This window comes from Myxocyprinus asiaticus, chromosome 19 (genome assembly GCF_019703515.2).
Source record: "Myxocyprinus asiaticus isolate MX2 ecotype Aquarium Trade chromosome 19, UBuf_Myxa_2, whole genome shotgun sequence".
Taxonomy (NCBI): Eukaryota; Metazoa; Chordata; class Actinopteri; order Cypriniformes; family Catostomidae; genus Myxocyprinus; species Myxocyprinus asiaticus.
This window is the reverse complement of record NC_059362.1, coordinates 25,288,212-25,313,836: the sequence shown is the minus strand read 5'-3', so window position 1 is coordinate 25,313,836 and position 25,625 is coordinate 25,288,212. Positions and strand designations below refer to the sequence as shown.

The 25,625-nt window shown below is 37.1% G+C and overlaps 1 protein-coding gene and 1 long non-coding RNA gene across 2 annotated transcripts in view; one reads left to right on the top strand and one right to left on the bottom strand.

Moving 5' to 3' along the window:
* Positions 1–17,918, bottom strand: part of moxd1 (monooxygenase, DBH-like 1) — a 29,210-nt gene extending 11,292 nt beyond the window's left edge. Inside the window, exons 1-9 of the mRNA XM_051645531.1 lie at positions 17,547–17,918; positions 13,314–13,460; positions 12,905–13,072; positions 12,202–12,285; positions 6,169–6,348; positions 5,796–5,898; positions 4,253–4,419; positions 3,904–4,095; positions 898–957 (exon numbers count right to left, since the gene is read on the bottom strand). Of these exons, the coding sequence (XP_051501491.1) occupies positions 898–957; positions 3,904–4,095; positions 4,253–4,419; positions 5,796–5,898; positions 6,169–6,348; positions 12,202–12,285; positions 12,905–13,072; positions 13,314–13,460; positions 17,547–17,861 (1,416 nt within the window). The 5' untranslated portion in view covers positions 17,862–17,918. The remainder of the gene's footprint in view (positions 1–897; positions 958–3,903; positions 4,096–4,252; positions 4,420–5,795; positions 5,899–6,168; positions 6,349–12,201; positions 12,286–12,904; positions 13,073–13,313; positions 13,461–17,546) is intronic.
* LOC127410330 (uncharacterized) lies at positions 15,928–23,742 on the top strand. The gene is made up of 3 exons (XR_007892111.1): positions 15,928–16,054; positions 21,195–21,247; positions 23,674–23,742. It is a non-coding gene; the product is annotated as an uncharacterized LOC127410330 (long non-coding RNA).
* Positions 23,743–25,625: the final 1,883 nt, after the last annotated feature.

Below are 25,625 nucleotides of genomic sequence, written 5' to 3'. Positions count from 1 at the left end.
GAGAGTCACTCATCAATGCGAATCTGCCAAATATATATATATATATATGTACGGATACAGCTTTGCGGCCCTTGAGCTTTCCACTGTTGAGTTGCCCTGTTGTAGAGTTTGATTGAATGCATTGCACAGTCTTTGATGTCAACAACAAAATATTTGGGAAGAGTTTGCTTCTCTCTTTTAAGCCTATTTATTTTGCTATCCTAACTATGCATGATTATATGCTTGGTTTTGCACTTAGCATTGTGTTTCCCTACTGTCAGCGACTCTATCAGAACAGACCTGCAACCCATTTTTGGGTGCGACCCACAGGTTGAGAACCAATGATCTAAAGCACTTTTACAGCCAGAGGCCTGTGACAAATTGTCATATACTGAACAAAGCTGAACTGACAAGCACTAAGCAGCAAATATATCTTGATCCCTCTAATCTGAATCCAAAACACCAGTGAACTGGCACTGATGTTTATGGATTGTGGAATGTCTACAGAGAAAAAGCAGCTCAGTCTCTCAGCTCAGCCTGTCAGAAGAGCAGCACACTGGCTCTGTGTATGGGTAAATGTCAGTGGCTGGATCCATCTCCATAGACTTTCAGCTGTTTTGAGACACTGTTTGGCCAAGAGCGTGCAGACTTTCATAAGTTGGATGGAGAAAAACAGCCCAAGCCCTTGTTGAGATTCTGACTAATGCGTGGTTCTAATTACATTTGACCAAGCTTTACGTGTCATCACAAATTCAGTTATAAAGAGAAATGTTTGAAAAATGCTATAACCAGGACTAGTATAATAAAAAAATCTACATTGGTGTAATTGTACAAGAAAATGTAGCCAAGTTATGTGACAAAAATCTATATGATTGTTGTTTGTATAAACAAACATGGCTTTAAGAGCTTTAATCTTACCCAGGTCATGTTCATTCTGCCTTTAGTGTTATATCTGCATTCTGTGATTAGAGAGTCCCCCTGGTGACAGAAAAAGTTGTAGATTAGCTCAGACATTAAAACTGCATTACAAATCATGCTATGTTTATTCGTGCAAAGGGTTCACACTATTGGGTGCTAGCCAAAAACAATAGGCTATTGAAAGGCATTTACTGTAAATATAAACTATTAGAAGCTCTCTGATTGTTATTTCAGAACAGTATGTCTGTGGGCCCTTTTAAATAAGTATTAGTCCTATACTGTAGATGCCCAATTCTTCTGAAAGAATTAGAATTTTTTACACCACTCTTAGGTAATACAAAGTACTTGCATATGACCTAAGACACTCTAGGACAGATAATTATTTCCTCTACTCTTCATTGCTAGGACATGACCAATCCCTCAGCTAATGTATCTAGACTCTGAGAACAGTTTACTGTAAATACCTTAGTCAGAGTACATGCCATATTTAATTTAGGCATTTTTAATGTAGACACAAACAAAAACAAGGCTGTGAGGGAAAGAAGTACAGTCCTATTTTGTACTGTTTTAAGGTGGTAGGTCACATTTAATTTTCTCAACCCATGTGTTTTTTATAAATCTGAAATTTGTTTCTTCAGCAAAATAATCAACAGGGTAAGGCATATTGAACAGACTGTACATTTAGAACCAAATTTTAGTAAAAATACATGCTGGTATGGCATGCAGCTAGGGCCACATCCACACTAATACGTTTTTGTTTGAAAACGCATCTTTTTCTTTAGGTTTTGGCCTTCCGTCCACACTGAAACTTGAAAACGCCGTCTTCGCATTGTAATGTGGACAAGGAAAACAGAGATATCTGAAAACAATGACGTATTTGTTGTCATGTGACGCAGTCAAGATGGCGGCCCATGTTGTAGCGGTGTTGTTTTGTCTGTTATTCACTTTGATAGCATTGTTAAAGATAAATGTTACTTTGTACAACCTTCACATTGTATTCCTTCAAAAGCAACAGGAAGTTTACTAGGAATTGCTGTCCGGCTACGGAACACGTGGACAATTAAGTTTCAGACCGTACATGGTATAGCGATTATTCACATGCGCAGTAAGGGGGTTTAAGAGTTTTCATCAGTGGCGAATTCTCAGGGCCAGCAAAGCCTTCTCTGCTGGCCTAACATGCCAAATAATAAATATTTTTCATCCTTTCATTCTCAATCACCTTTTTGCCTATGTATTTTTAATCGCTTTCCACTCTTAATTAATCTACAAACAAATAGAAAAAACTAAGTTTATCCAGTCAGAATTTATTCCTTGATGCTTACAAGCGAAGCGTGACAACTGTTTCACAAATCACATGCCCAAAGCCAAGCCCGTTAGCCGAAGCAGCGCGTGAGTTTGAGCTCCACCCCGTCAGGCCTTCAGAATTTCCACAGAATCCCTCAACAGTGCAAATGAATGGGCAACTTAAGTCAGACTGTCAGATTCATCAGCCAATCAGATTGATTTATTTGTTCTTGGTGGGTGTGCTATGTCCCAGTCGAGGCCTTCTAGCTGGCCTTGAGTGACGCAATCACGCTTTAAGTGATGTAATTTGAAAGCGAAGAGCGCGAGATCGTCATATCGATAAATTAGTTTGTTTCCACATTACATGATATTAAAGCTTGTTTAACAAACGCTTGCAGAAACAGGTGTATAAAACATTATAATCTCTTTTGATAATTGTACACCTGAAGCACAAATGCTAGCGCTGCAGCATTGTTTATCAGTTGGGTTGCTAGGAGACATCTCTAATGAGAGTCAAAACCCTGCTAAGCTAACGGGAGCGTTGCAGTTCCGAATATCGGGGAATGCAATGCATTTATGGTCGGAGATATCAAGTAGGAATATCCCACATCCAACTTGCATGGAACGCAGCATAACCGTGTACCCTGACGAAACGAAATTTATTGCAAGCAACATTTAAATCGCAAATATTATTAGATAGATTTTTCCAGGTATTATAGACCTCCTTGATAGATTCATATGAAAAATTATGATTTTTGAATCTCTGCTTGGGAGACATTTTTGTGTTTTTGAAAATATCAATTGGTATTATTAGTTTGCTGCGACATAATGTATGATGCCCAAAGGCATAGGGTGTCTTATTCATTGTGAAACTGTGTTTTCTTAATGGCATAAATCACACTGAAGGCCTAGATTTTAATGCATGGCCTGCCACTGGTTTTCATAAGTTTCAGCGTGGACCAGCAACTTTGGAAAATGCTTGAAAACGGCAGTGTGGACGGATAGCATTTTAAAAACGAAAACGCAGTTTTCAAATGTATTGGGATTAATGTGGACATAGCCTAGGTATCAGTATAAAGGCCTGAGTATACTTCAGTTGTCTGCTTTGCTGATGGCTCCATGCCCAGATTTTCTCAACATGCAGACAGTCCTCTTCTGTGTGCATTGTCACCACATGTGCCTGCTGTTGACTGTACTAAAAGAGTATCACAAACACATTCATATCGTCTTGTGGTCAAAAGAGTATAATTTGAAAGGCAACGTGGTCAACCGTACACAATACGATTAAGAACACAGAAATACAAAGTATACCCGGGCCTTACGTCCAAGACAACTGCCATATCACTCAATGCAAAATAAATAAAGTGCACCTTTAATTCAGTACAAAAGAGTGTGAGATTCGCAGTATCTGATGATTAAGTTAAGTGAATTGGTACTGGGGCGTCAGTCCCTAACATTCTACCCAACATCTCCTGTTGTGTTCCACTGAAGGTAGAAAGTCATACGGGAAAGTAATACTGAACAACATGAGGGAGAGTAAATGACCGAATTTTTATTTTTAGGTGAACTAGCTCTTTTGCAACACTTCACGTAGACCCTCGGAAGGAGCTATAAAGAGAATGTGCTTAACGCCAAAGTTAATCATTCACTTTAGAGTCAGAATGGACACATTAGGCCCTAAGCCATAATGAAACTTTGAAAGTGAAATGAACTCTGACTGACAGGTAAGATGAGCCTCTCCTGGCTGAGTGGCTGGAACTCCTGAAAGTTGAAATCAAACTGGTCGTCTGAGGCCAGTGGCTGCAGCTCATCCTGTTGCCGGAAATGTCGAGTTCTGATAGCTCGACCTGCCAAGTGAGCATGGAGCAGAACTGCAAACACATTCACTCCACTGGGCATTTCACTGTCCAATGACTTAAAATAAGAAATAGAGAGAGACAAAAAGAGTGTGTGTGAGAGAGATAGTTATACTCCTTTTTTGGTCCTGGTATTGCATATTTACCTATAATATGATCTAATACCGTGTAAATGGAGTGTAAAGACAATAATTGGTGTGTTTTTGCTGTCCCACCTCCTGGAGACACTCCTGAGTGCAGTGTCCTTCTGTAACATAATCGTGCATGCCTGGGGGCAACATGTGGTAGAGACTGACCCACACTCCTGTCTCGATGACCCCAGCATCATAGCGCCTCAGGCTTGGGCTATAGTACAGGCGCAGGCCAGAGCTGTCCACTATCCCTGTGGTGAGACCAATACTCTGAGAAACTTTGAAGTTTGTGGTTTAACTGTTACAGAAAAGCTGTATCATTGTTGTCCTCATTACTGCATGGTTGACAATGACTGAATATATAATGGCAACTATACTGTTTATTTCATACACAAATACATAAAAATACAATAACCAAAACATAAAACTCACAGGATATGATAAAAGTTATATTCAAACATATATTTAAAAATAAACATCATTCAAATGCAATATTTTTCAGTTACCGATGCAATTATAGAAATTCACTATTCACAGTCAACCATGATTACTTTAATCCATGAGTCAAAGTGTCTAATAACAAGGCAGTTACTGAGATTAAAAGGGATAGTTCACCCACATATGAAAATTCTCTCATCATCTCTCATCATGCAGTCTCAGATGTGTTTGACTTTCTTTCTTCTGGTGAACACAAATGAATATTTTTAGAAGATTATTTCAGCACTGTAGGTCCATACAATGCAAGTGAATGGGTACCAAAATTGTGAAGCTCAAATAACCACATAAAGGCACTAAGGCAGCATAATAGTAATCCATAAGACCACTCCAGTGGTTAAATCTATTTCTTCAGAAGCGATATAAGTGTGGGTGAGAAACAGATACAAATTTAAGTCCGTTTTAACCATAGATTCTCCTCCCTGCCCAGTAGGTGGCGATGTGCAAAAGAATGCGAATCGACAAAAAAAAAAAAATAAATAAATAAAAAAAAAAAAGAATGTGAAAGTGAAAATGGAGATTTATGGTAAAAAAAAATAACTTAAATATTGATCAGTTTCTCAACCACACCTATCATATCGCTTCTGAAGACATGGATTTAACCACTGGAGTCGTATGGATTATTTTTATGCTAGATTAAATTGTTTTTTGGAGCTTTTTTGGTACCCATTCAATTGCACTGTATGGACCTACAGAGCTTAAATATTCTTCTAAAAACCTTTGATTGTGTTCAGCAAAAGAAAGAAAGTCATACACATCTGGGATGGCATTAGAGTGATTAAATGATGAGAAATTTTATCGGGTGAACTATCCCTTTAAGTGAGTAGTATTCAGCTGCTCATGTGATCCTAACATGGCAGCCCCGGAGAGGAGAACCTCTCCATGTAGAATACAGCTTTTATAAGGTTATTGATATGTCAAGTCTTCATCTCACATGAGTGGTGGTCATGATCTTATACATATGTTTCAAAATTGCTTTGCACAAACTTTTTAATGAGAAAAAAAGTAAATACTGAGTGCACCATTAACATATATTTAAAAATAACGTATATTTGTTGGACACTGTTTGGTTTGGCCTTAAACAGTTTCAGGATTACTACATACAGTATTTAGCAGATAGAACATATTGTACCTCTTTGTAAGGACGGGTTGTCAAAATGAATCTCCATCTGTACATAAACTGGGTCTATTGAGGTTCCTATAGACATTCCAACATGTGGGGGATATGTGAAGCCCTACAATGGATATATATGAAAAAAATAAAAACAAACAAACAAACAGCTATTTTCAATCAATAGCCCAAACTCTCACTATATAGAATTAGCATGAAATGAACTGTTAGATAGTAGAGAAAAATAAAGCAGGGATCAGAGAAAAAAGATTTAAAAATACTGTAACAATATTGTAAAATTACACTATGACATAGCATGACCTTCAGCTGTATAATAATGCTCTATGCGTGTTTTCCAAAGCTTATGAAACTTTTAATACAAAAGTATGACCACCTTGCCCCCAATGGCCCAGGCGAACATGATGGTTTCGCATGTAAAGAAGGAGCTTGGCATATTTGGATGGTAGCATTCATGTCCCCTGTTAATCTCACTCTTGTTCAGATTGCTGTCACACTGGTAAAGCAGAATGTGATGAACCAGATTCTCATGACCCTTGTGAATCAATGGCTCTATCTGAAAGCAACAAATATAAGAGAGGAAAATGAATATACAGTATATAGGTCTTTGACCCAGAAACACATTTTTTTTCTCCCCTTTTCTCCCCAATTTGGCATGCCCAATTCCCAATGCACTCTAGGTCCTCATGGTGGCGTAGTGACTCGCCTTAATCTGGGTGGCGGAGGATGAATCTCAGTTGCCTCCACATCAGTTCATGCATTTTATCACGTGGCTTGTTGAGCGCGTTACTGCGGAGACCTAGCTCACGCTATCCTCCGTGGCATCCACGAACAACTCACCACGTGCCCCACCGAGAGCGAGAACCACATTATAGCGACCACGAGGAGGCTAACCCAAGGTGACTCTACCCTCCCTAGCACTCAGGCCAATTGGTTGCTTAGGAAGCCTGACTGGAGTCACTCAGCATGCCCTGGATTTGAACTTGCAACTCCAGGTGTGGTAGTCAGTGTCTTTACTTGCTGAGCTACCCAGGCCCCCCAGAAACACATTTTGAGTTTTTTGCACTAAAGTGAAAAGGAATGTCTAAAACTATAAATGGGTTTCTGGGCAAAAGTAATATATACTGTACAATTTACTGTAGCAAAGGTGTCATTGTAATTTAGTTAAAAGAAATGAAATAAAAATGAATCTGGAAAGTTATACATTGATACAAGTTACATTATATTATCCAAAGCAGCACTTTCTATCACACATGCTGCTCTGAGCTTTGATAAAAGACAAATCAGCCACAGATAATTAACAAAAACTATAGCCTCTCATTTAAAACTGTGTGTGAAAACAGCAGGTCTGTATGTTTATGTGTGGATTGCTGTGTGAGCTAAAACTGGCTCAGATATCTCTGTAAAAGGAAGTAGCTGATTTTAGAATTATTTTTCTCCTCAGTGGGTTTCTTCTGTCGGAACTGGAATTCTAAATAAAAGCATTTCCAACAGAGTGATCGTTGTGCTTCTCTTTCAGGGACCTCTGCCTAAAGCAGTGGGACCCAGGGCCAAACAGTGGCTGAATAAATATTCAAACTTTCCTTTATTTCTCTTCCACCTCCTCTTATTTAGCCACAGGAAGCCATTTTTGTGGGGGCCCCGAAAGCTAATGAACAAGTTGCAATATAGCTTATTCTACAGTAGCACTCTATAATATTTCTAACTAATACTGTAGCAGCATTATTTCTGATCCATCCACCTATAACAGATACAGGTCTTATCTTCCATATAATGGCACTGTTTTCATTATCCTGCGTATTATAATTTCACAAACATGGTTGTGCATTGATGGATTGATTTTAAGTAAAGCTTTATTTATATAGCATCTTTTAAAACAGTGTTTAAAAAGTGCTTTAAAGATGTTCACATACATAGAATAAGAGACAGAGTAAAGCTAAAACAATTTTTAAAACAAATAAATTGAAATAATAATAAAAAAAAATAAAAATAGAATTAAAAGAATAAGAAAATAAAATGCATAAAAACACATTAGATTGTTTGAGGAAAGGCCCCAGCGCAGAAATGTGCTTTGAGATACTTTTTAAAAGTGATACACTTTTCAGTCGTATTTCAGGTACCACCAGCAAATTGCAGTTTGATGATCTGAGTGATCTAGGTGGAGTGTATTTAGTAATCATAGTGATAAGGTACAGTATGTTTGGGCAACACCATGAAGACATTTACAGTAAAAATGAATAAGAGGATCTTAAACTCATTTGTGTGCCAGGTAATGTGTCTCCTCAGTACGAGTCAAGATTGTAGCTGCGGAATTATAAATTGTTTGCAGGCGTTTGATAAAGCTGTTTGGTAAACCAGCCAAAATACTATTGCAGTAATGAAGTCTGGATGTAACAGATGCATGGATAAGTTTCTCACTGTCAGCAGGGGAGAGAATATAGTGTACTTTAGAGATGTTGTGAAAGTGAAAATATGCAGTTCTACATACATTGCTAATATATTTCTGGTTACACTTTACAATAAGGTTCCATTTGTTATCATTCCATTTGTTAACTAATATTAACAACTTAAAGGATTAGTTCGCCCCAAAATGAAAATTCAGTCCTAACCCCTATGTTGTTCTAACCCTGTATGACTTCCTTTCTTTTTCTTTAATACAGGGGAGAAATTGTGAAAACATGCTTTGCTCAGTGATGTCATATAATGGCAGTTTATGGTAGACTACATCTTTAAGATTCAAAAGAACACAAAAGTATTATTCAGAAGTCTAATAAATTATTCCTTGAGACTCATGATTGTTACGAAAGCATATGATAAGGTTTGATGAGAAACAAACTGAAATCGAATGTATTATTTAGTAAAACCGTTGATCTCCTGTGCGCATTCATGATAGGGCACGAGAGCAACAGTTTACGAAGCCCCCGCTCGCAACATGGGGAATTCAAGTGAAAACTTGTTTTGTTTATCTAAGAACAGGTCCACCACAGCAATAGTGACAAAAAAACAACAGAACACAGCTGCACAAAAACCAGAGAACAGAACTTACTGAACATGTCTGAAGAGTTTTTGTCAAAGGATTTATGCATTTCTATGCCCAGCCTTATTTTTTTAGCTGAAAATTCTCTCATCATGTACTCACCCTCATGCCATGCCAGAAGTGTATGACTTACTTTCTTCTGCTAACACAAATTAAGATTTTTAGAAAAATTTCTTCTAGAAAAATGAGGTCCAAAAAGCATATAAAGGCAGCAAAAAAGTAATCCATATGACTCCAGTGGTTAAATCCACATCTTCAGAAGTGATGAAAGGTGTGGGTGAGAGACAGATCAATATTTAAGTCCTTTTTACTATAAATCTCTTGTTTTTGCTGATTCACATTATTTGTGCATATCACCACCTATTTATAGTAAAAATATTAATCTGTTTCTCACCCTCATTTATCATATCACTTCTGTAGTTATGGATTAAACCACTGGAGTTTTATGGATTACTTTTTTGTGGCCTTTATGTGATTTTTGGAGCTTCAAAGGTCTGGTCACCATTCACTTGCATTGTATGGACCTACAGAGCTGAAATATTCTTCTAAAATCTTTGTTTGTGTTCAGTAGAAGAAAGAAAGTCACACACATTTATGATAGCATGACGATGAGTAAATGATGAGAGAATTTTCATTTTTGGTGAACTATTAATTTAAAATTAACTAACAATGAACAATACTTTTACAGCATTTGTTAATCTTGGTTATTGTTAATTTCAACATATACTAATACAGTCTTAAAATCAAAAGTTGTATATGTTAACATTAGTTAATGCACTATGAACTAACATGAACTAACGAACAATTGTATATTTATTAACTAACATTAACAAAGGTTAATAAATGCTGTAAAAATATATATTGTTCATTCATGATACTTAATGCATTAACTAATGTTAACGAATGGAACCTTATTGTAAAGTGTTACCATGTTTAAAAAAAAAAAAAAACTAAGATCCCTTTCAAACACCTTTCATAAATTCTTACTGTGATTATTGACCCTCAGAGGCAAGGAGTCTAGATAAGGCCTAATAATTCACCCTCAATATGTCAACACACACAATTTGTTAGACAACTAGCTAATTAAAAATATCCCTTTATATGGGATCTTGGTAAATTAAGGCCATACTGTAGAAAGTTCACAGACTTCCCAGACAGCTTCTTCTAGCATTACATAGCATGAGGTATGACTAATAAAACTGAATATGAACAATGACAGCTGGATCTAAATCTGGACAGTGAAAAAATGACCTGAATATAAACAGAGAGAGCACAGTGTCTGGAAAGTCTGTTCCTATTTGACATCTACACATCTGCTCCATGAAACTGGAAAGAAACAGAACAGGAAACATTCAGACAGTGGTGTGGTTATGGGGCAGCTGCTGGCATCTGACTAACACAGCCTGGAACTTTCCAAATTCCAGGCTACTGTAGAAAAGACAGGAAAGGGGACAGATGGGGGTGAAAATTATTATTCACTTGTCGTTTCAACTGATTTGTTTTCAGCTAAAATTCTATTATCATTTACTCACCGTCATGTTATTCCAAACCTGTGTGAATTTCTTTATTTCACTTTCTTTATTCACCATCGTGTTGTTTCAAACCCTTTCTTCCATGGACTACAAATGGAAATGTTAGTCAGAATGTTAGCCTCAGTAGTTTTGTACTTTCATTGCACCTTTTTCTCTAAACAATTAAAAGGAACGTTGACTGAGGCTGTCATTCTGCCTAACATCTCCTTTTGCATTCCACAGAAGAAAAAGTTTGAAACAACATGAGGGTGAGCAAATGATGACTGAATTTTCCCTTTTTGGTGAACTATCTCTTTAACTTCTAATATCTAGCATAACAATGCCATTTACATATATGGCGATATGAGAAACATATTCTTTCATAAAATATGTAATACTTCTACCAGTATTTTAGTAATTTATATGGCTTGACTGAGGGCAAAATTAAGGTACATGCTTCTATCTAGTTTGAAGGATTAAAAGGGTGAATGTGTCTGCACGTTTTATCTTCTTGTAATATAAGTAAAAGCATCTTAACTGTACAGTCTTTATATTCAACACACTACATTCTTATCAGCTAACTAAATGGCTTACTGTACATTCATAGTGTGCACTGCTCACTCTTGTCTCATGTGCAGGGCTTATAGTATGTTATTCACTAAAAACGTGGAGCTGTAGCCATAGTGATAAATTCATGCAGATGAATGAATGCCTGCCTCTATAGCTGAATTTAACATGGACTAGACCAGTTTGTATCATGCCAATCAGTAAATTAAAAGTTAGTATATCTGAAAAATTAGTGAAATATATGATTAAAGTCTTCTAACATTACCTATCCTGCCTATAATTAAAAAAAACTTGAAAAGCGTAGTAACGGGAAGACTCTTTCATCTGGGTTAGGGAATATATAATTTCAGAAACATGTCTGATCTACAAAAAGCAGCTGCAAAAGACAATAATAAGCAGGTGAGGCATAAAAATGATGGGGGGGGGGGGGGGGGTGTTGTAGACAGACAGAGAGAGAGATGGAAACTGACACGAGTAACAGAAAAATAAACATACGACATATAAGTCCATAACCATACAGATAGAAAATAATTTAGATGGTAGAAGGTAATTCACAGCAGGGACTAACTAACGGGCAATATGGCTTGTGTTTGCAATCTTCTTGTGTTTTCTCAAAGGAACAGTACACCCAAAAAGTAATAATTATGTCATAATTTACTCACCTTGACTTTCTTTCCTTAATAGAAAACAATAGGAGATATAAGGCAGAATGTTAGCCTTAGTCACCATTCAGTTTAATTGTATGGAAAAAAGATGCAATAAAGGTGAATGGTGACTGAGGCTATCAGTTTCTAACAATTTGCCCAACACATCCTTTGTGTTCCATGGGAAAACATGGGTTAGGAACAACGTAAAGGCAAGTAAATGGTGATTTAATTTTCATTTTTCAGTTTACCATCCCTTTAATCATGTATCTTTAAAATTTTATATTATCTCTGGTTTAAACAATGACATGGGTGAATGTAAGTGGACACACTTTCCCCTTTTAAAAGAGCAAAGCTGTGGCCTAGTGGTCAGTGCATGTGCTATGATAGACCGAGTTTTGGTGCTCATGTGGGTAACGTGAGTCTGAATCTGGCTTGTGAAATTTCTTGATCGCATTCCCCCCGTTGTCCCCAACATGTGTGAAATCAACATTTGATTTGATATGCTATTTTTTCCCAATTCTTTAGCTTATCATGCTAGCTAAACCAAAAGCAGATTGTAATTTTGGAAAGAGTGGACATGCGTAACAATTAGATATTTAACAACATACAGTAAATAAAGTAATAATTTAAACAATTGTATTACTCACTCTGATTACATGATGTTTTCTCTTCAACTCTGGGAATTTAAAGATCTGACACCAGTACGTTGTGTCCTTATGAGGAACATGAACCTACGATATTTAAAAATGTTTGCAAATAAAATCACATTTGTACCAGTCACAAAACAGTTAATAATAGTTATTTACAGTTTAGATGGCAACAAACAGCAGTATTTATTTGTGGCAAATAGCAAATGACTGGAGAGTTTGGAGTTTTGTCCTATTCAATGTTCAGTATTTGTAATGAGGGTTGTAAATATGAACACTCTCATAAAATCTGTTTTTTTGGCAGTATTCCACAGGCAAAAAGGGGTCCTTGTTTTCATTTAAAACAGGCAATCAGGATGCAAAAGTGTTTTGTATTTTAAAAAGGTTCATATGTAACCACTTATGGGGTATTTACACTTGGTCACTTTTTACTGATCGGATTGCTGTCCGATAGAATAAGCACATTCCATTTACAATTGGCCACATAAATGAATCCATCTTGGAGGCATTTACACTTGGTCTTTTCATGATCGGACAGCTATGTGACCAAGTGTAAAAAAAACCCAGTTTTTACCCCAATAAAAAACTTTGATTTTAAACGTAAAAATAGACAACAGGTACACCATTCCCTAAGGCTAATCTGTTCTCTGTCACTCTTAGCTCATCAAAGGCTCCAACAGTCTGGCAAATGCACTTTCCTCACCTTTTCATTTTGAAGGTCAAAGAAAGCTGTTCCTGCTGGGATGCTGGAGCTGCTTCCAGGGTTCAGTAAACGTAAACTCTTTCTGCCTCTGTTCATGCCATGGTAGACTGGTCCTAACACTCCCACATCCTCTGCATGGAACGCCCAGATCACTCTTACTGTACTGCCCTGGGCAGTGACAAATTGTGGGCAATTACAGACACAAGTGCACACTCAAGTGCTATACAAATAATAATTATACAACCGTTTAGAGATTTGAGTTTCTTGTTGAATTCCCCAATAAAACATTATACTGTTGTTTTTTTCCTGGAAGAGGCAATGTGCTGAAATTAAAATTACTGAAATCTACTGAAAGAAGAAATTTGTAGCCAGATGTACCAATGCACTGAAAACATGTAGTCAAGCCTACCGTAATGACTTTGTCATTGTCATCACAGGTCTGGAGTTTTCTGCTGAAAGCCAGGACCGTATGCGTGTCATTCTCTCTGCCATACAGCAGCCGGTAGCTCTGCTGTGGGTCTTTATGTACCTTTCTGTTTGAGTCTGTAAAGTAGTCCTGAGCAGAGTGAAGAGGAACCCAGTTAGTCTATCTCAGGTTTGACTTAAAGGAATACGGCTTCGGGGGCTAAAGGATTAGTTCACCCAAAAATGAAAATTCTCTCATCATTTACTCACCCTCATGCCATCCAAGATGTGTATGACTTTCTTTCTTCTGCTGAACATAAACAAAGATTTTTAGGAGAATATTTTAGCTCTGTAGTCTTCAGAATGCAAGTGAATGGGTACCAAAATTTTGAAGCTCAAAATAGCATATAAAAGCAGCATAAAAGTTATCCATATGACTCCAGTAGTTAAATCCATGTCTTCAGAAGCAATATGACAAGTATGAATGAGAAACAATTCAACATTTAAGTCCTTTTTTACTATAAATGTCCACTTTCACTTCCACATTCTTCTTTTGCTTTTGGCGATTCACATTCTTCATTCATATTGCCACCTACTGGGCAGGGAGGAGAATTTATAGTAAAAAAGGACTTAAAAATTGATCTGTTTCTCACCCACACTTATCATATCGCTTCTGAAGATAAAGATTTAACCACTGGAGTCTAATGGATTACTTTTATGCTGCCTTTATGTGCTTTTTGGACCTTCAAAGTTCTGGCCACCATTCACTTCAATTGCATGGACATACAGAGCTGAGATATTCTTCTAAATATCTTTGTTTGTGTTCAGCAGAAGAAAGGAATTCATACACATCTGGGATGGCATAAGGGTGGGTGAGTAAGTGATGAGATAATTTTAATTTTAGGGTGAACTATTCCTTTAAGCCCCTGATCTATTGTGCCAAGCCCCTGATCTTTGTCAGGGGTCATTTCAGACTGGCAGCGAAACAACCAAGGGGGACGACACACAAAAGCTTCTTATCTCTTCCAACACTTCCAACGCCCCAGCTAAACACAAAAGGAATGTTTAAGAATGTCGCAGGCTGGGGGGCCTGGGTAGCTCAGCGAGTATTGACACTGACTACCACCCCTGGAGCCGTGAGTTCGAATCCAGGGTGTGCTGAGTGAGGCTAACCTCCTCGTGGTCGCTATAATGTGGTTCTCGCTCTCGATGGGGCGGGAGAATAGCGTGAAACCTCCACACGTGCTACATCTCCGTGGTAATGCGCTCAACAAGCCACGTGATAAGATGTGCAGATGCAACTGCTATTCGTCTTCCGCCACCCGGATTGAGGTGAGTCACTACGCCACCACGAGGACCTAGAGTGCATTGGGAATTGGGCATTACAAATTGGGGAGAAAAAAAAAAAAAAGAATGTCCCAAGCCCTTTTAATACAATAGCAGTAAGATTGACTAAAAAAAAAAGGATGAAAAAGTATCATAAAAGTATGTGACTTATGCTTCATATTCTAAGTCTTCTGAAATCATACAGTTTTGGTGAGAAACAAACATGAAATGTAAGAAATTATTCAATGAAAATGTCCAGTGAGAGTATATAAGAGAAGTTCATTTTGTGTTCTGCAGAAGAAAGTATGTCATACATGTACGCTTTTGGAAAATCAAGAGGGTGAGTAAATGTTGACAGTAGTTTTATTTTCCTTTTTTATGTGTTTTATGAGTTAGAATCAGAAAAGAAGCCAATTTTGATGGAGTATTACTTTCAAGTCATAAAATCCTGTTTGGTTCTGTATGTGGTCCCTGTATACTGTATGTTCCTGTAGCTTAGCTAGTAGAGTATAGTGCTATAGCAGTGCCAAGCTCATGTGTTCCATTCTAATGGAATACACAAACTGATAACATGTAAACCGTGAATGCACTGTAAGTCACTTTGGTTAAGAGTATCTGCCAATATATGATGCATAAATGTAACATTTGAACAAAAAATGTTCGGTCAGCTGCCTTGGAAAGTGTCTTGTTCTTTTTCTTAATCAATACATTGAAACACAATTAGTTTAAAGACGTTTTGAGTCAGCAGCCATAACTCATTCATGCTTACAACACTAAAGACAGCAATGTATGTATAAAAGAGCCTTCATAAACAATGCTGATTAACAGTTATTGCGTAACTGTTAAAAAACGAATCCTAAACATCTATGATTTTTGTATACATCATACAGTTTAGAGCTTGAAGATGGACAGCAGCTGTGGGTTTAAGAACTGCTCTGCTTGTATTTAAAGGAATAGTTCACCCAAAAATGAAAATTCTCTCATCATTTAGACTCCATTTACACCTGGTATTAAGATGCATTTTGGGTGATCCAATCACATGTGGTCTGTCCTAAATACAGGTCTAAACTGGGTCTAAAACATTTTGTGATCAGATCACAAAAATCACATACAAATGTGGTCAGAAACGCATGTGATAAGATCACATTTGATATGTAAATGCTAATCTAGTCCTGTATGCTTTCCCCGCAGCAGTGAAGCTCCACCCCTCACCTGTCAACCAACCGCTGGCACAAAAACTAGAGTTTAAACTTTTCCGGTTACAAGTGGCTTTAAAAAGGAAATAACTGTCCGATTGGAAACATTTTAAAAGCGGATACATATACAATCAAGAGAGCTTCACAGATCTTCTGTCTGATATCAACATGATGACAAGCATGAAGATGACAAGCACGAACACCTGAAGCTGATTTAAAACAGGTAATCCACTAAAATAACGGATAATTCTGCTTGACATGTTGCATTTTGGCTTAGATTCAATTTCAACTGCATCTGTGAGAAACAGCCCACCGTTATTTTTTTTTTTTTGCATGTCTTTCCTGACTTTGATGTGATTTAATATAATGAAGTAACACAATGACATAGTGATTGATAGATGTCGTCATGAAACAGAGACCCTCCAAATCCAAACACAAGTGATCACAGGAGACGCATTTAAGTGACCAGCTGTAAACAGTGATGTGTCTCAACTGACCATATGTGATCGGATCACCCGAGACGCATAATAATACCAGGTGTAAACGGGGTCTTACTCACACTCATGCCACCCCAAATGTGTAAGACTTTCTTTCTTCTGCTGAACACAAACAAAGATTTTTAGAAGAATATTTCAGCACTGTAGGTCCTCACAATTCTTTGAAGCTCCAAAAATACTGAAGCTCAAAAAAGCACATAAAGACAGCATAAAAGTAATCCATAACACTCCAGTGGTTTAATCTATGTCTTCTGAAGCCATCTAATTGATTTTGGATGAGAACAGACCAAAATATAACAACTATTTTACTGTATTTTAACTGCCATTGCAGTCGCTAGGCCCGATCATGATTGCAGGCTCGATTACACTTCCTAGTGCTTGACTGCATTTGTCAAGATTTATTGTGAAAAGGATTTATATTTTGGTCTATTCTCACCTAAAAAATTATTGGATCGCTTCAGAAGACAAGGATTAAACCATAGCAGTTGATTATTTTATGCTGCCTTTATGTGCTTTATGGAGCTTCAAAGTTTTGGTCACCATTCACTTGCTTTGTATGGACCTACAGAGCTCAGATTTTCTTCTAAAAATATTTGTGTTCTGCAGAAGAAAGAAAGTCACACATCTGGGATGGCATGAAGGTGAGTAAATGATGAGAGGATTTTCATTTTTGGCTGAACTATCCCTTTAAAAGGGCTTCAGTACAGGGCATCAGCAGTAGTGTCTGTTATCCAAGAGCTATGTGAGCATTGTCTGATTATCTGATAGAAATCCAGGTCACGACAGCTTCCTAATTGTAGTCAGGTCAGTGGGTTTCAGTGGATGATTTCAGTTCAGAAGATTTCAGGACACATGTGGCTCACACTCTGTGATTGTTAGACTTATATTATTTTATAATAAATCTTAAATAAACTCCATGCCGCATATATATATGGACATGGAATGTTTAAGATTCCCCTTGGCATAATAATAATAATAATAATAATAATAATAATAAAAATACAACGAACTCCTAATTGATTTTGAATTTGCTCCATTTCATTACTAAAACGGAACAAACACTGCAGTAATCACTTAAGCTAAATATTTATAAAGATGAGATTCTATTTTCACGTGTCATTTTCTTGCATTTAAGAGCTGTAAATCTGTATCACTGTTGTATACTTCAGTTGTTGATGAGAGCTGCGGTCCACACCTTAAAGGTGCGTTTCCACTTACCAGCAGGTAGGGACTTCCGTTGAGCACACCACCTATCACGATATCAGACGAAGCCATCGCACCGTTCGGCGACAAGCCAAATCCTATATATCCCCTCGTTTCTACTTCTGCTTCAAACGTTATCGTTGACTCGTCAAATCCCCACTTAATGTTGTATCTCCCATCCGCATCTAAAGCAGCTGAATGAACAAATCTCGTCCCCTGTGAGTGCGCTAAGCAAACCAGTGAAGTTAAGAAAACTACAGCGCAAAGGAGCTTATTTTCAGACATGTCGTGGGAAGCAAAGAACTTAACCGAAAACCAAACCAACGGCATTCAAGGACGCTTTTTATCAATAGAGCAGCAGTTTATGGAAATATGTAACTTCCGAGGGCAAGAGTGTTTGTTTGCTTTGGTGCATTGGAGAGGAATTATCCTTTCAAGCGCTGGCAGCCTCCCACCGCTGAACTGTTGAAACTTGTGCGATTCCCCTTTGATGTGGAAACACATGTAGAGCTGAACACCGCCGTGCCCATAAGCGAGCGACGCGACGCGACGCGACAAAATTGAAGCAACAACACGCGTTGATTATTCTCCCATTATAATCAACGGTGTCTGTAGTCACAATACATTTATAAGCCCGTGTAATGTAGACTATCTTGTGATTTCCCGCCATCACTGTCAAGTTCAAAAGCAGATAACTCTACACTCTAAAACCTAGTGGTTAAAAGATACTCATCTTGATTACTTAATTACAGAAGAAGAACAGGTACTGGATCTCCTGAATTATTAAAGAAATATTCCGGGTTCAATACAAGTTAAACTCAGTCGACACTATTTTTGGCATGTTGATTACCACAAAAAATAATGTCAAGCAAAAATCGAGGTTACAGTGAGGCACTTACAATGGAAGTTTAAAGGCAGAACCTTGTAATTTTATAAAAGTACTTACATTAATTCTTCTGTTAAAACTCATGTGTTATTTAAGCAGACAATTTGTTTAAATCGTCATTTTTACAGTGGTTTTAGGGTTTTTTGACATTACATCATCATGGCAGTGAAGCTGTAAAATTGGCTAAAACTTTACACAGAAAAGGTTAGTAAGTGATTTAGTCACACTAAAAGAATTTTAACAAGCATATTGTTTACGTCTTGTGGCTATACTTATATTTGAAATAGTGAGTGTTTTAACGTTTACGGATTGGCCCCATTCACTTCCATTGTAAGTGCTTCAACGTAACCCCGATTTTTGCTTATTTAAAGAAAATGAGGGGCATGTCAAAACAAATTTTTGTGGTAATCAGTATTATGCCACAAATGCTGTTGATTGAGCTTAACTTGTACTGAACCCGGAATATTCCTTTAAGTACAATGCACCACAAACACTTCATTCTGAAGGGGTTGGAGGCCACTGTTGATTTACCAGTGTAAATTATGCAAAAAATATGAGAAAATATGTATATAGTCACATGTTGCACAGCTGTACCTGAACCATGGATTCTGGCCCTGTTCATGTGGCAATAAAATCACAATTCTATTCTATTCTATTCTATTCTATTCTAATGTAATTCTGCGGTTTTGCATTTGTGAACAATGATTGCCATCTAGCGGTGAAAATGCATATTGTAGTTTAAGAGCACACTTGTAAAATGATAATTCCAGTCATAGGGTTTACGGCTTAGTCATCCATCCTGTCATCCATCAAATCCTATTCAGAGTGATGATAAGATACACTAGCACTGTTTTGTGTGTGTGTGTGTGTGTGTGTGTGTGTGTGTGTGTGTGTGTGTGAGAGAGAGTGTGTGTGTGAGAGAGTGTGTTTAATCATTCTGATTTTTAACTCCATGTATTGAAACACCTGAAGCACATGTGTTGTTTTGAATTGACATCAGAAATACAATACTGCAGTTAGGTTAAAAGCAATACATCATCAACAATTGGACAGCCTGTCAAAGCAGACACTGTATGTATGTCCTTGTAGTTTCATGTAAAGACACAAGAGGACAGTAGAAGACAGTGAATAACTGCAAGGTGCACATTACATCTAAATTCAGTTCTTTTATTGTGTAATTTCTGGTTTCAAAAAGAAGTTACACAGAAGTAAACTATATAAAAATATATTGAAAACTGAGAACACTAATACTGCCAAGAACTATAGTATGTAATTATTGTAAATAAAATAGGAGAAATGTTGTTTTTGAGGGCAATTTATGTTTTGAAAGGCATCTAGTGATGTTATTGATGCTATTATGCAGGAAGATTTTGTAAAGTTGGTTCATTAACAGACTGATAATTAAATGGTTTTAACTTGCTAACAAAGTTTTCAAGCCTTGGTGTGTAATAGTTTTAATTCCAATAAGGGAATGTTTTAGATCTTGGACTGAAGCGTGAAATTGCTTTTCTTTTGAAGATGTAGAACACTCTTCCACTAAAGTTTCAAAGATGATAAAATAAATAAATAATTAAAACATTCCTTAATTACCTAACGAAGAAGCCTTGATGCAGTATTAGGTACTTTAAAAAGAGTATCTCTACTGTTCTGGGAGACCTTCAGCAATGTTTTGAGAGCTTCTTCATTGAGATTGACCCATTTACCCTTATATGAGACAGGAAGACAGCAATTTTATAGACACTGTAAGTACTTTACGTCAAATGGGTCCTTTCAGTCACATATAATATGCAGCATACCCTTGACTTCAGAGGTCCATGCTGAGTTAAACTGCTTCTGACTACTCAGCCGAACTTTCAATATATATCACATTGAGGATATGTAGCCTTCACTGGCTGCCCAGGCTGAGATTGACACACCGTCATAAGCACATTGACATACATTAAGTTGACCCAACCTTGTAAAATAAGCACATCATGGAATACATATTTTCAAAATGCTGAAAAATGGAAGTAAAACATTAATATTTGCAGTACTGAAGAAGACTAGATTGAATGCTTTGCATGCTTCAAAAGTTTCAAAAGCATTTCTGTGTACATAAAGCCAAGTCAGCACGCTATTTAATACATTGGATTTCAGAATGAATGACTGCATTGTTCTATAGTTGTATTGCTCTAAGCACTCTACAAGAAAGAGCACATATAAATCAAAGAATGTATTCAGGGAACACTCAAAAACAAGCTACACCTGCATTGCAAAGTAAATATTCTATTTCACACTTAATTGAAGAACTGCATGTGGTATCTTCACATTCAGAAAACAAATTGCAGGCCAAATAACTTCTACTACACTATGAAATACTAATATTAGATTTCAAGAAGCAAACCATTTTTTGAAGGGTACACTAAGTGGTTTATTTCAAAATGCATTTCAGGAAGGTTTACTGTTGTTCACACAAAAATGAAAATTTTATTTTCATGTACTATTTCCATGTCTTACATGTACGTGTCTTTCCAAACCCATTTACCTTTCTTCTGTGAAATATAAAAGATGTTTGGCAGAATGTTAGGGACTGACAGCCTCAGTTAACGTTTACTTTCATTTTCTGAAAAAAAAAAAAAAAAAAAGAAAAGTACTGTATATGGGTTTGTAACCACATGAGGGTGAGAAAATGATGACAGAATTTACATATTTGGGTGAACTATCCCTTTAACCCTTTGATTTATTTTTAAATAAAATCAAATGAATTGATAAAGCCTTTTCTATTTCATATTTTGCAGGACATGCATGTTTATTTCGGGAGTTTATGAGTTCATGTACTTGCATCGGCATGGTGAGATTGAAAAAGTTCCACACACACACACACATGTACATTCTTCCAACTTTCCCTGCTTTTTCACTGATGCACATCACACACACACTCACCACATGTACTGCTGACTCACAGACAGACATGCTGCAGAGGGTTGAAAAGTTCTCTGAGGGCAGCCAAGCCTCTCTAACATGACTCCTGTCCCTGTGACTTTCCATCCTGATGTCTGTTTTTGACTCTATGTCTCACACTCTCTGATCTCTTAGTTTCCATCCTTCTGCTTTCCTGTCTGTCTGCATTACTGTCTTCCTTACTCCTAGTCTCTCTCTCTCTCTCTCTCTCTCTCTCTCTCTCTCTCTCTTTCTCTCTTACCCCCTCTGATTAACCCTAGGCCCCTGCAGAGCTGACTGCCAGACGGAGCCATTTAATTTTCACTTGGATCCTTTTCATTTCTCTCCTCCAGGCATATCCCTCCATCACCTCAGAGTGGATAAAATACGAGCAGCTTTCAGGGGACACTCTCTCTGCGAGAGGAGACTCGGAAGAGAGTTGGTGGGAAAAGTCACACAGCTTTTGTATATGAAACCTGAGTTGTGTGTGAACTTTTACATTTTTGTTGTCTTTTAGGATGTCACCATGTTCAAACATTTTCTTTTACCACCTTTTTTTTTGCCCACACAATTTGGGCTCTTCTACCCCATCAAATGCCTCTGAGCAAATGAACAGGAATAAAAGAAATACACTCTTACTTCAGTTATCCTAAAGTTACATTTGGAATAAAATGTCAAAAAAGCTACATTTTCCATCCGTGTGTTCTTTTATTAGGGCCACTCACACATAGGGGGGAAATGAAATCTAAACAATGGCTTTCTGGCAGATTAGGTTGGGCTGCTCAGAGTGAGTGTGTAAATGAATATAGTATAGCACAGCTTATGCTGCGTGGTTTTATCCCTTGCTGTGTCCACCTAGAAAGATTAGCCAGGTCTAAATTAATGGGGTAGGAGTCCATAGGTTTCCATTTCACACAGAATTAAACTTGTGTGTGTGGTGCTGTTCTGTATACAAAGACACCTGGTGATGTAATTCAAATAGCTTTCATGGACCCCAAGTTTTTTTAAACTTAATCTTACAATCAGAGTTCTTAAATCTTAGATGTTTTAATATTAAGTGGAGCTTGAGTTTACTGAAGTGCTGGAAGGAGAATTTGTGGGTAGTGTTCATTTTAAATGTGTGTATGTCATGCTGCATCCCTGTATATGATCTGTTTTTATTCTATTTTAATGGTGCACTCTTATAAAAAAATGTCCTCGATAAAAAAGTTTTACACCCAAAGAAATGAATATTAATATTGAATCATATTTATAAAATCATGAGCACTCACATGAGACGAAGACTCTAGTCATATCAGTAGCTTCATAAAAGCTGTTTATATTCTACATGGAGAGGGTCCCCTCGTTGGGGCAGCCATGTAATGATCACATGACCAGCTAGATACTACTCACTTAATCTCAGAAACAACTCTGTTATTGGACACTTTCACACATATATTAAACTAATCATGGCTGACTGTGAATAATAAATTTCGACAGTGGCATCTGTAACTGAAAACTATTGTGTTTGAATTATGCTGCATAGACGCCACTAGGTGTCACTGTCAGCCCAAGATGACATAAACAAAACATTACTGAGTGCACCTTTAAAGCAATATATTTTTTGTAAGCTAAAATGTGTAATATTTTGCACCACCAAATGGAATTGCAAAAATAACTTATGTTGTAATGTTTTCAAACAGGTTTCACGAACACTCCCCCATCTGCCATTGGTCGAAAACACAAATTGTCCTGCCTCAAACTTATGCCATTGTTTGAGGCATTGGACCCTTTTCACAAACTGTGATGTTTCGGCCTTATTTAGCAGTGTAAATCTAGAAAACTTTTTTTATATTTTCATTTTTTTTTAATTATTATTATTATTTTGTGTATAATACATTTGTAACAGATTACTTTGTTATATTAACCTACTGCCATCATCCACAGCTCTCTATGTTTTCTCTTTTGGATAGTTGTGGAAATGCACAGTAATAGTGGAGTTTTTCTTTTGCTGTTGAAACAAATAGGAATGATACATTTTTTTTTTTTTTTTTTTTTTTTTGCTGTGGTCTCCCATTTGCTGCTATAGAACTTTACCCCATTATAGTTTATTTCCGTGTTCCAAACCTGGAAATTTGAAAAGGGTTCATGCCACTGTGTCAGGCTGTTTGAGATGGGGAAATCACCCTACAAATGGCTTACTTGCAGTTGTCTCTGCATATTAAGCTGTGTTAGGGGAAAGTACTGTAACATCAAACAAATTACACACTAAGTTCATGTAGGTTAAAAACTGTTGCCACTAAAAACAAATCTATGTAAAAATCTAAATCTATAATCAATTTCTGTCTCCCTCTGCAGGCACATCAGGATACTACACCCAATACAATAGGTGAGAGCACAACAGCTGGAGAGCAGGAGAACATTAACACCTATAAGCAAAGCTGTTACTAGGTGTTCCCAGCTTTCTTCATTTAGGGATTATTATGTAATTGCTGTTAACATTGAGTCAACATCAGTCCCAGCACATATTTTCTCCCAATTTTCCCTTCTCTTCTCTTTACCACCTTCATTCTAGCATTTTGTAGTTTCTTTGCCTTTGTCACTAGATGGTTGTTACTAGGAATGTAATTTTCAGTATGTTAAATGTATGTGTGCAAACTCAGTGATTAAACATGAGAGCTTTAGTAATTTGCTGTACAATTTGTTTTTTTCTGAAACACTGTTTACAGGCAGCCTTGTTTTCTCTTTGCAATGATGTCTTCTTTTTATAATGTGCCATGAGAGTTTAGAGTTCAGACATGTTCCTAATTGTAGACCTGCATAAATCAAATCAAACTGTTTCCAATGAATGGCCACTGTGACCCAGCATGCCCACCTTGCTGCCCTAATGGAAAAATAAACTCTGGGTAAGAATTAGCCTTCAGGTGCTAATTACAGTGCTTCACCTGCCAGCTGTCTCCGCTGAGGAGCTCCAAGTATGAGCTGAGTGAGAGAATACATGCTTTCATAGTGGGTACTCTCCTACAGGAGGCTACAGAGACAGCACAATTGGTGGCTTTCAAATTCTTAAAGTTTTACTACTATGGTTAGGCAGCAAAGTGGCCATTGAGCGTGACTGATTCACATAACATCCTGTGAAGTATCGAAAGGTTCAGTAGAGCAGATTCAAGTAAAATCCAACATTGTTCTAGACTGAGAAAATAATCAGCACTTTTTTACTTTAAATATTTTAGGGAATGCAAAAAAATCTAATCCTGAAGACTGATATTAAACATAACTGCCTTTGAATACATTTGTCCTAACATTTATGAAGAGTATGCAAGGAACTTGAGTGTTTTGCTGTGGATCAATCGTCTGAATGCCTCAAAAGCATGGAGTCAGATTATGAATAAATAAGAAACAGAACTGAGGGGCAAGAGTTCATATATCTAATTCTAGACTTCAAAGAAACTCTTGCCTTTTTCATGTTTAAACATTCTCTCAAGAAATTAGGTCGAGTTCTCTCAGTGATTTAAAAATGAAGAGGGAGCCCCTTTGAAATATAAACATAGAGGAGAGCATGTAGAAATGCAAAACTTTCTTTGGTTTTGCTCTTTAATTTGCGTATTAGTTATAGGCCTACGGATTTAACTAATCTGGGCTATAGTGTCTAAAAGGAGAGACTACACACTACACTGCATTAAACAGATCTTTTTCCAATCAAATGCTCTCTAGAGGGAATAGAGCGCAACAGTGCTCGCCCACTTTTACATCCGTCTGGGTTCCGCAAGTTTTTTCCCATTCATTTTCCCATAGACTTTTCATAAAATCCTTCATAAAAGAGTTGTAAGCCACGAACCAAACCAACCAGCTCTGAAGTAAATCACAACATCACAAACTTTTGTAAAGTATTTGAAAATCTGACAAAAAGATAAAGGCACAAGACTGTGTACATACTATCTTTCATTAGAGCACGGACTACAATCCCATGAAGCATTGCGAATGATGCCGTTGCTTAAAAATGATGGGAACATATAAAACTATTGATTTTAGGTTGTTGATTATAAGTACAGAAACAATATATTTTAAATTTACTGCAAAATATTCTGATATGTACAAATAGATAAATAGTTTAAGGGTGAAGAGACACCAACTCGATTATGTCATTAACAGTGTGTCATGGGAGTGGGCGGTCGCTCCAAGGCATGTTTCGCTGGCTTTGTTGGCTGCGGTTCTCTGATGGTGAAGCTTTCTCTGCTGGACCATGGGTAATGTAGTTGTTTACCGTGACTTTTACTATCAAACACAATTTTTAAACCATGAAGTTGAAA